Consider the following 12,838-nt stretch of genomic DNA (forward strand, 5'->3'; position numbering starts at 1 on the left):
CTTAGACTGGCACTGATTTTATGGTACAGGAAACCACAACGGTGCATGCATTTCAGTGGGATGCTGAAATGAGTATGTTCAACCAGAGATATTATGAAGGGAAGTGGAAGACAAGCAGTAACTCGGAAAAGTGGAAACCCTTTCCAGAGGACAAACATTTAACTGAGCCACTGTGCTTACAGGAAGCAGCCTGACCCCCGGAAGCCTCTGCCCGGGAAGCAGCCCGGCAGGAGCTATTCCTAAGATTGGCAAGGCCACCAGAAGGACAGAGTCAGAGCATCAGCCAGGGAGGGGACCTGGCCATGAAGAAGAGGGAAAGAGACTCCAATCTATGTGGAACTTCGCACAATCTCTTTGCAGCTGTCTCTCTGGTATATCCTGGTCTTAGTTGTGGCCTAGAAGACTTGAGAGCAAAGCCATAGAAAGGAAGTCCTGGCAGGAAGCCGAATCAGGCCCAGATATGGGACCTGGGACAGAAATAATGTTAAATCCCAGACACAAGAGTGATTCGACAGACAGCAGAACTATTAACAATTCTCCACCACTTCCACCAGTACCCTTGAACATGAGTTTGAGAGGCACTACTTAGCCACAATGAGAAAGTTCCAAATGACTGTGGTAAATTACGATGGCTGGCTAAAATATTCTTAATCTGTGTACTGGAATCATCTGGGCAAGCATAAAAAAAAAATACTGAATTTGGATCTCTCAGATTGGGACTCAGAGATCTGTCTTATGCTCCCCAAATGATTCTTTTTTCACAGACCAGCATTTGGGAACCATTGCATGGCACAGGTTTATACAGCAGCCAAAGTACTGCGTTTCTTTGCATACCTGGCCAGTGAAATTATAAATGATTCTCTAGGCTACTTGGAGCTCACATTTTAAGGCAAAAATAAATTACTATTTTGGAGGGCCCTTCACAAAGGGTTTTGACCTCCAAGAGTTACAAACACTTGCAGCCATTTTTATTTGGGGATTTGAGGGAAACAATGCAGCATGCTTACTCAGAACTGGGATTATTAAGCCTTGACCCTCATTCTTCCAGAAATATAAACCAAACCTTCCATCATACAAAATTTTAGCAGTTTAAAAAATAATTTCGCATCACATTTTTCAAAGTCTAATGGCCAATACTTGTGTTTCTCACAACCAGTGATGTTCTGACAACTCACAATAGGTTTAGCATTAAACAAATACACACTCCCTCCCTCATTACACAAAATTTAATAGAAATCACCCAACTTTTTACACTTGAGGTAAATGAAGCAAGAAAAGATGAAATGAGTCTCCATCCACTCATCTGAAATCTTGTTCTTCATCAGAAAATAAAAAAAGTACCACGAATCCTTTTGAAATCCACCAGTTCAATTCCAAAATGATACTCATTTTCTACAAATCACCACAGGGGAAACCCACAGGTGATAAATGAAAATAGGCGAAGTTACAAACTTCACAGTGCCAGACAGTTAGAGCTATATCCTGTGGTTAGAGACTGTGTAGCATTTTTTTATGTATGCTTGTATTTCTGACAATGTGGGTCCTTGGTAAAAGACATCTGGACTCATTTGCCCTACATCTGTGTGTTTCAAACTGCGAGTTGAAGTCCATTGTTGGGTTGTGAAATCAATTTAGTGAGTCACCTGTATCATGAATAAAAAGAGCAGAAAATTTCAGATTCCATGAAACGTAAGTGTATTGTTTCATGGAACATCGTGTTTACGTATGTGTGAGATTGGCATATATGTAATCTATTTCCTACTGTGGATTGCAATTTTTTTTTTTTTTTTTATCCTCACCGAGGACATTTTTCCATTTTTTATTCAGGCAGAGCAGGAAGGAGAGGAAGAGAGAGAGAGAGAGAAACATCAACGTGAAAGGGACACATCGACTGGCTGCCACCCACACGACCCAACGAGGGCCGGGGACAAACTGCAACTGAGGTACGTGCCCTTAGCGGGAACCGAACCCGGGTGTCTTTGGACCACAGGCCAACGCTCTAACCGCTGAGCCAAACCAGCCAGGGCACAATTTTTTTTTGTTGTTTAAAAATTTCTCTCCTAGATGATACCTCATCCAAGCTTGAACATGCAATTAAGCCAAATGACTCTCCCCTTTGCCTCAATGAGCATTTTAATTCTTTAAGCATTTCTGGACAAGGTGACCATTAATTCTTTAAACCTCTGCCCTTCTCAGGCATTAGTTTAAAAAGCAACTTTAAAAACATCTAATTTCACCCTAGCCGGTTTTGCTCAGGGGTTAGAGCGTCGGCCTGTGGTCCAGAGAGACCCGGGTTCGGTTCCCACTAAGGGCATGTACCTGGGTTGCAGTTTGTCCCCAGCCCTGGTTGGGTCGTGCAGGAGGCAGCCACTGGATGTGTTCCTTTCATGTCGATGTTTCTCTCTCTTCCTCTCCCCCTCCCACTCTATCTGAACAAAAAATGGAAAAATGTCCTCAGGTAAGGATAAAAAAAAAAAAAGTACTCAGTTGAGGATTAAAAAACAAAACAAAACCATCTGATTTCTATCTGGTCCTTTTCCAAAGCCCAAAACCACAGCCACATCCCAGCCCTTTCTTAGCCCATCTCTGCAACAGCAACCATCTACTTTCTCAGTCTCAAAGACTTCTTCAGGCTCATGCCCATCCCCACAGAGTACAATGTGGCTCCCGCTTCTCCCGTTTCATATTGTTGAAACACTATTATTTCTTTTGGGGGAAAATGTGGGGAGATGGCAGAATTGTTCTATTCATTTTACTTAAATGCACCAAAGAAACCAAGATAGAGCCAGAAGAGACTGGTATGACTGAATAGTCTAGAAAATAAATGAGAACCTGTCAAGAGGTGTCAGTGCCAGATGGGAGCTGCTCGGTTGTAGTTTGTCCCTGGCCCCGGCTGGGGTTGTATGGGTGGCAACCACTCGATGTGCCTCTCTCACATCGATGTTTCTCTCTCTTCCTCCCTCTCTCCCTCTTGCTCCATCTGAAGATAAATTCAAAAATGTCCTTGGGTGAGGATTAAAAAACAAACAAACAACAACAAAAACCAGATGGGAGCTGCTGGGGAAAGGAAGGAAGGCACAAGACCTTGAGTCAGCCCCTGGCAGGGTCAGCATCATGGGCTTGTGACCTATGGCATAGTACAGGGCACTGAACTCAGAAAGACTCCATGTGTGGTTTAGTGGTCTGCTTTACATTTTTTAAAAAATAATTTTTAAAACTGATTTTAGAGAGAAGGGAGAGGGAGAGATAGGAACATTGATGAGAGGGAACATCGACTGGCTGCCTCCTGCATGCCCTCCACTGGGGATTAGGCCCACAACCTGGGCATATGACCCGTGCACCAAGAGGTCACTGACTGGTAATTGAACCAGTAACCTCTTGGTGCACGGGTCAACGCTCAACCACTGAACCACACCGGCCTGGCTGCTTTACATTCTTAATAATTGTTTTTTTGAACTTATATTTTGTAAGTCAAGTCAGATGAGACAATACAGCGCGTGTGAGAGTAGAGGGGTAAGTGCAATGTGCATGCCTGATCGTTTCTTGCCTCCCTATTCACATACCGTACTTTTGATTCCCTGTGAGCACTGTGGAATTTTCAGTAACTCAAAACAAGAGTGTTACATCTAGAACTGAGCAGGCAAGGGTGCTGACAGCCCAGAAGCCATACTTTCAGTTTGAACCAGAAATTGGAAGGGCATTTTAAGATCAACTTTGCCCTTGCCGGTTTGGCTCAGCGGTTAGAGCGTTGGCCCATGGATGGGGGAGTCCCAGGTTCAGTTCCCGCTAAGGGCATGTACCTTGGTTGCATTTTGTCCCTGTTGGGGTTGTGTGGGTGGCAGCCAGTTGATGTGTCTCTCTTACATCGATGTTTCTTTCTCTTCCTCCCTCTCCCTTCCGCTCTATCTGAAAATAAATGCAAAAAATGCCCTTGGGTGAGGATTAAAAAAAAAAAAGTAAAAAAACACAACAAAAACAAAGAAAATTTATTCCTGCTTATGTTGCTTTCCTGTGTTAGCCAACCACTTACAGTGAAGATGACAGATGAAAAGGGAAAGTCCTAACTGGTGTGGCTGTGTTGAGAGAATCAGCCCACAAAGTGAAGGGTCACTGGTTCAAATCCCAGTCAAGGGCATGTACCTGGGTTGCAGGTTTGATCCCCAGCCTGGTGCACGTGGTAGGCAACTGACCAAATGATGTGTCTCTCTCATGTCGATGTTTCTCTCCCCCTACACTCCCCTCTCTCTAAATATCAGTGGAAAAATATCCTCTGGTGAGGATTAACAACAGAAAAAGGGAGAAAGGTAAGGCAAACTAGTTTTCCTGTTTGTCCTTTATTTCAAACACAGAGAATGTTGGTAGAATGTGTGGTATCAAGAAGTGAAATAAAAAGATGAGTTACTTTTATGGCCCTCTTAAAGTGTCATCCCATACACCAAAAGTTGCAGGTTTGATTCCAGGTCAGGGCACATACCTAGGTTTTGGGTTAGATCCCTGGTCGGGGCATGTACAGGAGGCGGCAATCGATCAATGTTTTTCTCTCTCCCTTCCTCTCTCTAAACTTATCCTCAGATGATAAACACACACACACACACACATCCCAATTATATAATTTCAATGATTTTACATGGGAGTTAAGTTTTATATTTGCATTGAATATTGTTATTATACAATACAAAGATACTTAAAAATTTATGCTAATAATCTAAAATTTAACTTCACTTGCAATGACATTAAAAAGCAAGTTGAGAGTACCATAAGTTGCAAAAGAAATCGCAGAAGGAAGAAGCTATTTCAGTACTTTTAATGTCACTCTTTTCCTGCTTTTTAAACAAGAGGCTTGAATTTTCATTTTTAAAATATTTTGTTAAATACTTTAAAAAAATTATTTTGTAAATCCTCACTCGAGACTATTTTTCCGTTGATTCTTAGAGTGGTAGGGAGAAACATCGACGTGAGATGCATCAATTGGCCACCTCTCACACATGGGATCGAACCTGCCACCCTTCCGTCCACAGGCCAAAACTCTAACTGCTGAGCAAAACTGGCCAGAGTCCAGCCAGTGTGGTTCAGTGGTTGAGCATCGACCCATGCACCAACAGGTCGCTGGTTTGATTCCTGGACAGGGCAAGTGCCCACGCTGTGGGCCCCATCGCAAGTAGGGGGTATGCAGGAAATGGCCAATGTTCTCTCTCTCCCTCTTCCTTTCTAAAATCAATAAAGAAAAAAAATTGCCCTAGCCTGTTTGGCTCATTGGTTAGAGCGTTGGCCTGCGGTCCAGAGAAACCTGGGTTCAGTTCCCGTTAAGGGCATGTACCTCATCTGCAGTTTGTCCCCGGGCCTGGTTGGGTCGTGCGGGTGGCAACCACTCAACGTGTCTCTTTCATGTGGATGTTTCTCTCTCCCTCTCCCTCCCACTCTATCTGAACAAAAAAAGAAAAAAGGTCCTCGGGTGAGGATAAAAAAAAGAAATTATAATAGGAAAAGTTAAGCAATTAACATATCCAAAAAGGTATTAAATAATGGTATGTTCAAGGAAAGGTATGGATTCACAGAAATATACTCAAGAATCTAAAAAACTTTACAAAATTCAATCTTGTATTTTACCCCGGCTCCCCTCATTTTACCTCCTATCTTTATGATTACCCAGGCTTTCTTCATTTCCTCTGCTTCAGGCTAACCCCTCCACAGGTCATCTTGGCCCTAACTTTTTTGGAATTTTTCTTTTTCTTTTATTTATCATCACCCGAGGACATTTTTTGATATTTTGTTCAGATAGAGTGGGAGGGAGAGAGAGGAACATCGAGTGGTTGCCACCCGCACAACCCAACCAGGGCCAGGGACAAACTGCAACCGAGGTACATGCCCTTAGCGGGAACCGAACCCGGGTCTCTCCAGACCGCAGGCCAATGCTCCAACCGCTGAGACGGGCTGGAATTTTTCTGATTTTTATATCTCAATTTCATTCTTCTATTGTTTATTGTCCACAACTATAAGCAAAACACCCTACGTTTGGTACAAAACAACTAAATACTCTCAACCCTATGACCTTCTTTAATCTTAATCTTTTAATCAATACCCTTCCAGAAAAGGGGACAGTATCTCACTGTACCATACTCCCCATTTCTTTCATTTTTCAACCCACTATACTTTTAATCTTCTATGTCCTATCCTCCTTGCTCTAATGATAATATTCCCACTAAGATCACTAATTGCCAAATTGCATATTGAATGACTAATATTTTTTAACTGTAAAGATAGGTTAGGTTATTAAGTCCAGCCGGTGTGGCTCAGTGGATTAAGCATCATCCCAAGGACTGAGAGGTCCTGGTTCGATTCCTGGTCAGGAATATTTGAATTAAAAAAAAAATTTTTTTTAAAAAGATAGGTTACCACAACCTGGGCATGCACCCCAACCAGAAATCAAACCAGGACCTCTCAGTCCATGGGACGATGCTCAGTCCACTAAGCCACACCAGCTGGGCACAACTGTATAAAATTTTAAACATAATTATTTATTATTACATTATATAGCTTTCTCTGGTGAAGTAAACCACAGACAAAATTATCATTACAAAAATGCATAATTTTATTACTTTCAACATTTCATCACAATGAAAATAAACTAAAAATAACACGTGGCTTTATAAAAATAAATTTTTATTAAAAGCAGTAGAGTCTGAGCAGGAGACAGTACAAAGAGTGTAAACAATGTAAACATCACTACATTCAGCTCAGCCTGATTGAATGCTGAAAGACAATTCTAAATGTTCTATGTGCCCTTACTAGCAAGATACATCAGTTCTATTGTACACAGAAAACACACTCTAATTTGATAAGGAAAAGTATTTTATCGAAGGCGGTCCCATCGCCAAATACTGGCATCATCACAAACAGCTATAAGAATGCTGCTATCCCTGCTAAAACTGGTTTGTCTAATAGCAGCAGCACACTTTTGATGAGTCAGTGTTGTACATCTAGGGAGAAAATATAACAATAGGTTAAATACCATACATATTTAATGTTGCCAGTATCTAACTTAAACAATCAATTAGAAAATGAAAAGAGGTTCCAACTTATACAGGAAGCATTTGAAAACAGAATACACTTCACTGAGAGCTCAATTTCAAATGTCATACAATTCGGGTATATTTTATATTAAAGAAGCACCATACAACTTATATTTTAAAAAAAACTTACATCAAGGTACTCATGAAAAACAATCATTAGAATAAAAAAATATTTTAAAATACTGAGGTGAATGTTAGAAATGATTTAAAGATGGCGTTGTAAGTATAAATTACTTCCTCTATATTTGGAATAACATTATGAACACAAAGGCAGAAATTATGAACAGTTATTTCTAAATACTTACTTGGCTTTATGAGGGTCTTCTACTTCTAAATCCCAAACATAAAGTTTGCCAACCTGATTGCCCAATGCAAGCATCTGTATATAAACATATTAAAAAAAACACCCTACTATTAAAATTAGCTTTAAAATTTTCAAGTAATCCTAAGACATTTCTTACTTTGGGAAAACCTCAGCTCTAGCCTCTGGCTATGCTCTTGATTATTTCTTTGCATCTTATATTTCTGATTTGTAAGTGAGAATAAGAGCAACTAATGTGCCCTGGCTGGTTTGGCTTAGCAGTTAAAATGTTGGCCCATGGACCAAAGAGTCTTGGGGTCAATTCTGGTCAAGGGCACATAACTCAGTTGCAGTTCAGTCCCTGGCCCTGGTAGGGGTCATGCAGGAGGCAACCAATCGATGTGTCTCTCCCACATTGATGTTTCTGTGTCTCTCTCCCTCCCTCTCACTCCATCTGAAAATAAATGGAAATATATCGAGGATTAAAAAAAGAGCAATTAATGCTTCACAAAGGTGTTTTGATTAGGTAAGAAAGCATGTTGCAAAGTTATGATGAGCTTCACAGTTTACACTATACTATACAGATGTACTCTTTATTCTGCCTTAAATAACTGAGCAAAAGCTATAAAAAGTCCTTCCAAAAGCTTTTGCATAAATACAAATTTATTACCATAAAATCCTAATGCCAAATTTCTTTAAAATTTTAGATAACTAGTATTTTGTCCCTATCTCCCATGTTGGTTTATTTTTTTAAATTCTTCTGGGAAAAAGCCCCATAAAAATATTAACTCTTATCACTAAAACATTAAATCTTAGTAACAAATATTGTAGAAAATAAATAGTTAACTGCCACTACTGACACCTGTCAATTTCATTTATAATAAGCACTGCAGATAGTATTCAGAACCACAAGGATAGAATAAATAACATCAAAGGCCAAAGCAATTAATACAAAATATCAAGGTAGCCCTAGCCGGTTTGGCTCAGCGGTTAGAGTGTCGGTCTGCGGTCCTGAGAGACCCAGGTTCGGTTCCCGCTAAGGGCATGTACCTCGGTTGTAGTTTGTCCCCAGCTCTGCTTGGGTCATGCGGATGGCAGCCACTCGATGTGTCCCTTTCACATTGATGTTTCTCTCTCTCTCTCCCTCCCACTCTATCTGAATAAAAAATGGAAAAATGTCCTCGGATAAGGATAAAAACAAAAAAAAACAAAAACAAAATATCAAGGTATATTCCTTTTTTTTTTTTTAATCCTCACCCAAGGACATTTTTCCATTTTTTTTTTTTTTGTTGTTCAGATACAGTGTGGGGGGGCGGGGAGAAAGAGAAAGAGAGAAACATTGACGTGAAAGGGGCACATCGAATGGCTATCACCCGCACAACCCAACCAGGGCCAGGGACAAACTGCAACCAAGGTACACGTGCCCTTAGCGGGAACCAAACCTGGGTCTCTCGGGACTGCAGGCTGATGCTCTAACCGCTGAGCCAAACCGGCCAGGGCTCAAGGTATATTCTTAAAGGAAATAGAACAGATACACAACAGAAATAACTAAAATTATCATGGCTTTAAGTCAAATAATTTCAAAATGTAAATATGTTGTTACCTTTTGCCAGAAATCCATAGAAAACCTCATGTACCAAATGTCACACTGGCTGTAATCAAATCGCCCAAGAATAGTCACATTAGACTCACTGGGCTTAATTTTATCTATATCATCTTCCATTTTGCCAGGTTTCCAGCACACAATGGCATTTTCACAAGACTTTAAAAAAGAGAGATGAGAAAAAAATATATTACTTGTAGAACTGAATTATAAATATCGAAACAAAGCTTTTCTCTATTATCATTTTAGTACCGACAGCTCAAAACCTGGTTATCCATCTACTAAGTACAGTGATATACACTCATTTTTATTTAGAGTCAGTGTCCACATTTGAGGACAAGAATTCTGATTATCAATAAATTTTGACAATACAAAAACATTACATTGTCTGAACTATTCATTTTGGAAGTCACAATTTCTCTTCCAAACCAAACCAAATTCAGCTCTAGATACTTTAGCATCCAGACTAGAAATGCTTTATAGCAAACGTAAAATTACAAATATTGTATTAGAATAACATGGATTTTCAATATTGCTCCTGCTTATTTCGTTAGTTTCATCTTTCCCTATCCAACTGCTCATTTCACCTCTAACCCCATGTGGTTACCTTTATTTAGTTAACTATTAATCCTTCATCCCCAGTGTCTGTGCCTACATGGTAGGTGCTCAACAGATGTCAAAGGAAAGCTAATGAATTCACAGAAAGGGCCTTAGAGATCAGATCACACAGAAGGCATAAAAGCAGTGGTTGAACAATAAGACACTAATATGGGGATGGGATTGAAATAGGCTGAGTTTAAGTTATACCTTCACTATCATCTATCTTTAAATCTTAGCAGTAAATACAATGGGCACTACTCAGATTACTGTGCAGTTCTGTGGTTTTCCAGTTAAGGGACATCTGGCAATCTCTCTAGCCTCTACTGAATACAGGCCACAGATTGCTGCTGTATACCTTACAATGTACCTCAACAGACTCCAGGACTGAAATTCTCTGGTGTAGGTGGAGTAGCTCCTGAAATTTCACAGGACACAGCCTGCATAATCACATGGGGCAACCCTGTGGTGTTGACTGGCATTGAAACAGCTGAACAGTAGGACCACAGAAAGATTGGGGTGGGGACAACACACCTTTTTTAGATTATAGAATCCCAGGACTATATGCTTACAAGTTCTTTACTGTAAAGTACCTTAGACATCACCTAGTATAATGATTCTTAACTAAGTGTACAATTGAGTTGATAGCCTGTAGTTTAATTCACCCTGGCCCCAGCCCTACTGAATCAGAATCTCTAAGATAGGAGGCTGAAGCAGAAATGTAAAAGAACTATTCAAGTGCTTCTTACTGACTACACACTGGTAAAGGATCCTAGCAGAGTCCCCTCATGGAGAACTAACTAAAGCACAGGGAGGTAAAAATAATGTACCCACATTAAGGACTGGCTGGCACTCAAAATCACCCAGGGAGCTTTTTAATTAAATTACACATACCTAGGTTCTTGTGCCAGATTTAGAATCTGTGGGGTAAGGTCTAGGAATCTATTTTTACAATGTTTTCCCAATGATTCTGATGTAGAGCCAGATTTGAGACTACCAATATAATATACAGTTCGTTCAGTTCAGTTTCCCACCTAAAATGCAGAAATCCTTTCCTGTCATCGGATTAAGTTATAAAAGCAGAAATTTTACAGCCTTTTTATTTCCAAAATGACAAGACTAGATATACTTTCCCCTATTTGTCTCACTAAGTACAACTTAAAACTCTGAAAAAGAGAAAGCAGAGTAACTAGGAATCTTGGGTTATGCAGGAAATTTAATTCCCAGATTTCCTTTTCCCTTGTTTATATATTTCAGGCTGAATACTAGAAAAGCAAGCAACTCAACAATTCTAACGGGTGAAGACAAACAAAACCCAACCTCCCACCCCCAAAAGCCTCCTCTCTTCAGGGGACCAGGAAATAGCAACCTAGCAAGAGAAAATTTTCAGACAAATGCTGTACTATAGCCATATTCCACAGAAAAAAGTGTGGACCTGTCCCCATATGAACCAGCAAAGACCCAGTGGGAAACCCTTTCCAAGTGGTAACTAAGCATCTCAGTACATGACCCTGACTCCCTCTGCCCTTCATGGTAATGAGGTGACTCTTCCTTCTCTCTGGCTGGGGTGTTATCAGAGAGATACCACCTGCGATGTCAGTGGAGATCACCTGAGGACCAGTAATGAGTCCTGTCAGCTCCTTCTGCTAGGGCAGTGTACCTAAGGTGCAGTGGAAAGCCTGAACATCCACCCCAGCAGTAGTGAAACACCATCACCAGGTCAACCAAGCAGGGAACCTGAACTTCCCTTGCAATCCAATCATGAGGCAGTGCTGTTTCCCTTCCCCAGCTGAAAATTTATCAGAGGAAGCCTGCTGTAGAAGATCTAAATAAGACCTACAGTTATAACATAATACTCAAATATCCAGATCTCAATAAAAAAACTCACTTGTAATACGCAAGAAACAAAAATCTCAGTGCTTTCCTTGGACCACACCCATGACATCTCTCACGCATGTACTTAAAATCACCACCACCCAAAGAAAAACCCCTGGGGGCCCCCTTGGGACTTGCAACCAGGGGAACAGCAGGGAGTAAAACCCCTGAACGCGTCTCCAAGCTCCTTTACTCTGACTCCTCAGTAAGCCAATAGCAGCCCCGCTTCGGCTCTTTCCTGTTACTTCTATTACCCTAAGTCCTTTGTTTCACTGTCCCCAGCTTTAATAAACGTACTTTCAAAAAATAAAAAGCTCAACTTTAATGAGAAAATAGATGTTAGAGCTAATTGACAAGGATTTTAAAGCAGCCATCATAATGATGCTTCAATGAGAAATTATAAACAAGACAAAACCTACTGAAGAACCAAGAAGTTGAATTAACCCCAAAAAGATAAATTCAAAGAAATCTGTATTAAGATACAATTCCAATGATGGCGGCTTTCTCATCAGAAACCAGAGGCAAGAGGGAGGGGCCACATTTTTCAAATGTTTAAGAACTACAACACAAAATCCTTCATAGTGAATATACCTTTAAGGAATGAAGGTGAAGTAGGACATTCTCAGACTATAAAAAACTAAGAAAATCTGTCGCCACTCGAAAAGAGTGGCTACAGGAAGTTTTACGAATAGAAAGGAAATGATGTAAGGGATCCTGAAACATCAAACATCAGGGAGGAAGAAAGCAAAATGAGTAAATATAATATTCACCTTTCCCTCTTGAATTTTTAAATTATATTTGATGGTTGAAGCAAAAACTATAATACTATTTGATGTAGTTCTTCATTGCAAAGGGACTACTTAAGACAATTATATTATAAATGTAGAACAAAGTGAAGTAAAGGAAAGTAAGGTTTCTATACCTCACTTGAAGTGGCAAAATGTTGATATACAGTTTAAGTAGACTGATATACAGTTGACCCTAGGACAGGTGTTTGAACTGTGCCGATCCACTGATACATAAATTTGGGGGGGAGGGGTGTTATTTTCAATCTGCATGTACAGAGGGACAACTATAGTTATACATGGATTTTTTACTGTGCAGGGGTCAGCATCCTCTAAACCACCATGTTGTTCAAAGGTGAAATGTATGTATCACATACATATCATATGTATAACAAATAGGGCAAATCCCCAGAAAACTAAAAAAACAAATATACTAAAAAATACTATAGGCAAATCAAAATGGAATTCTAATATGTTCACATAACCTACAGGAAGTTAGGAGAAAAAAGAAATTAAAAGGCAGACAATGTAATAAATGATATGTTAAGGGTCAAATAAGTGGTCTGAATATACCAACTAAAAGTTCGACAGTGTAGATTAATAAAAA

At 40.0% G+C, this 12,838-nt stretch overlaps 1 protein-coding gene across 3 annotated transcripts in view; it reads right to left on the minus strand.

Annotated features, from left to right (window-relative positions):
• Window positions 1–6,572: 6,572 nt before the first annotated feature.
• EED (embryonic ectoderm development) overlaps window positions 6,573–12,838 on the minus strand; it is a 32,144-nt gene continuing 25,878 nt past the window's right edge. For 2 of the 3 annotated variants that reach the window (XM_036258682.1, XM_036258681.1), the window contains 3 exons: window positions 8,975–9,133; window positions 7,376–7,449; window positions 6,573–6,977 (listed from right to left, as the gene is read on the minus strand). In XM_036258682.1, the coding sequence (XP_036114575.1) occupies window positions 6,851–6,977; window positions 7,376–7,449; window positions 8,975–9,133 (360 nt within the window). In that variant the 3' untranslated portion in view covers window positions 6,573–6,850. The remainder of the gene's footprint in view (window positions 6,978–7,375; window positions 7,450–8,974; window positions 9,134–12,838) is intronic. The other variant, XM_036258680.1, reaches the window with a different exon arrangement.

The sequence above is a fragment of the Molossus molossus genome, unplaced genomic scaffold (assembly GCF_014108415.1).
Source record: "Molossus molossus isolate mMolMol1 unplaced genomic scaffold, mMolMol1.p scaffold_m16_p_13, whole genome shotgun sequence".
NCBI lineage: Eukaryota > Metazoa > Chordata > Mammalia > Chiroptera > Molossidae > Molossus > Molossus molossus.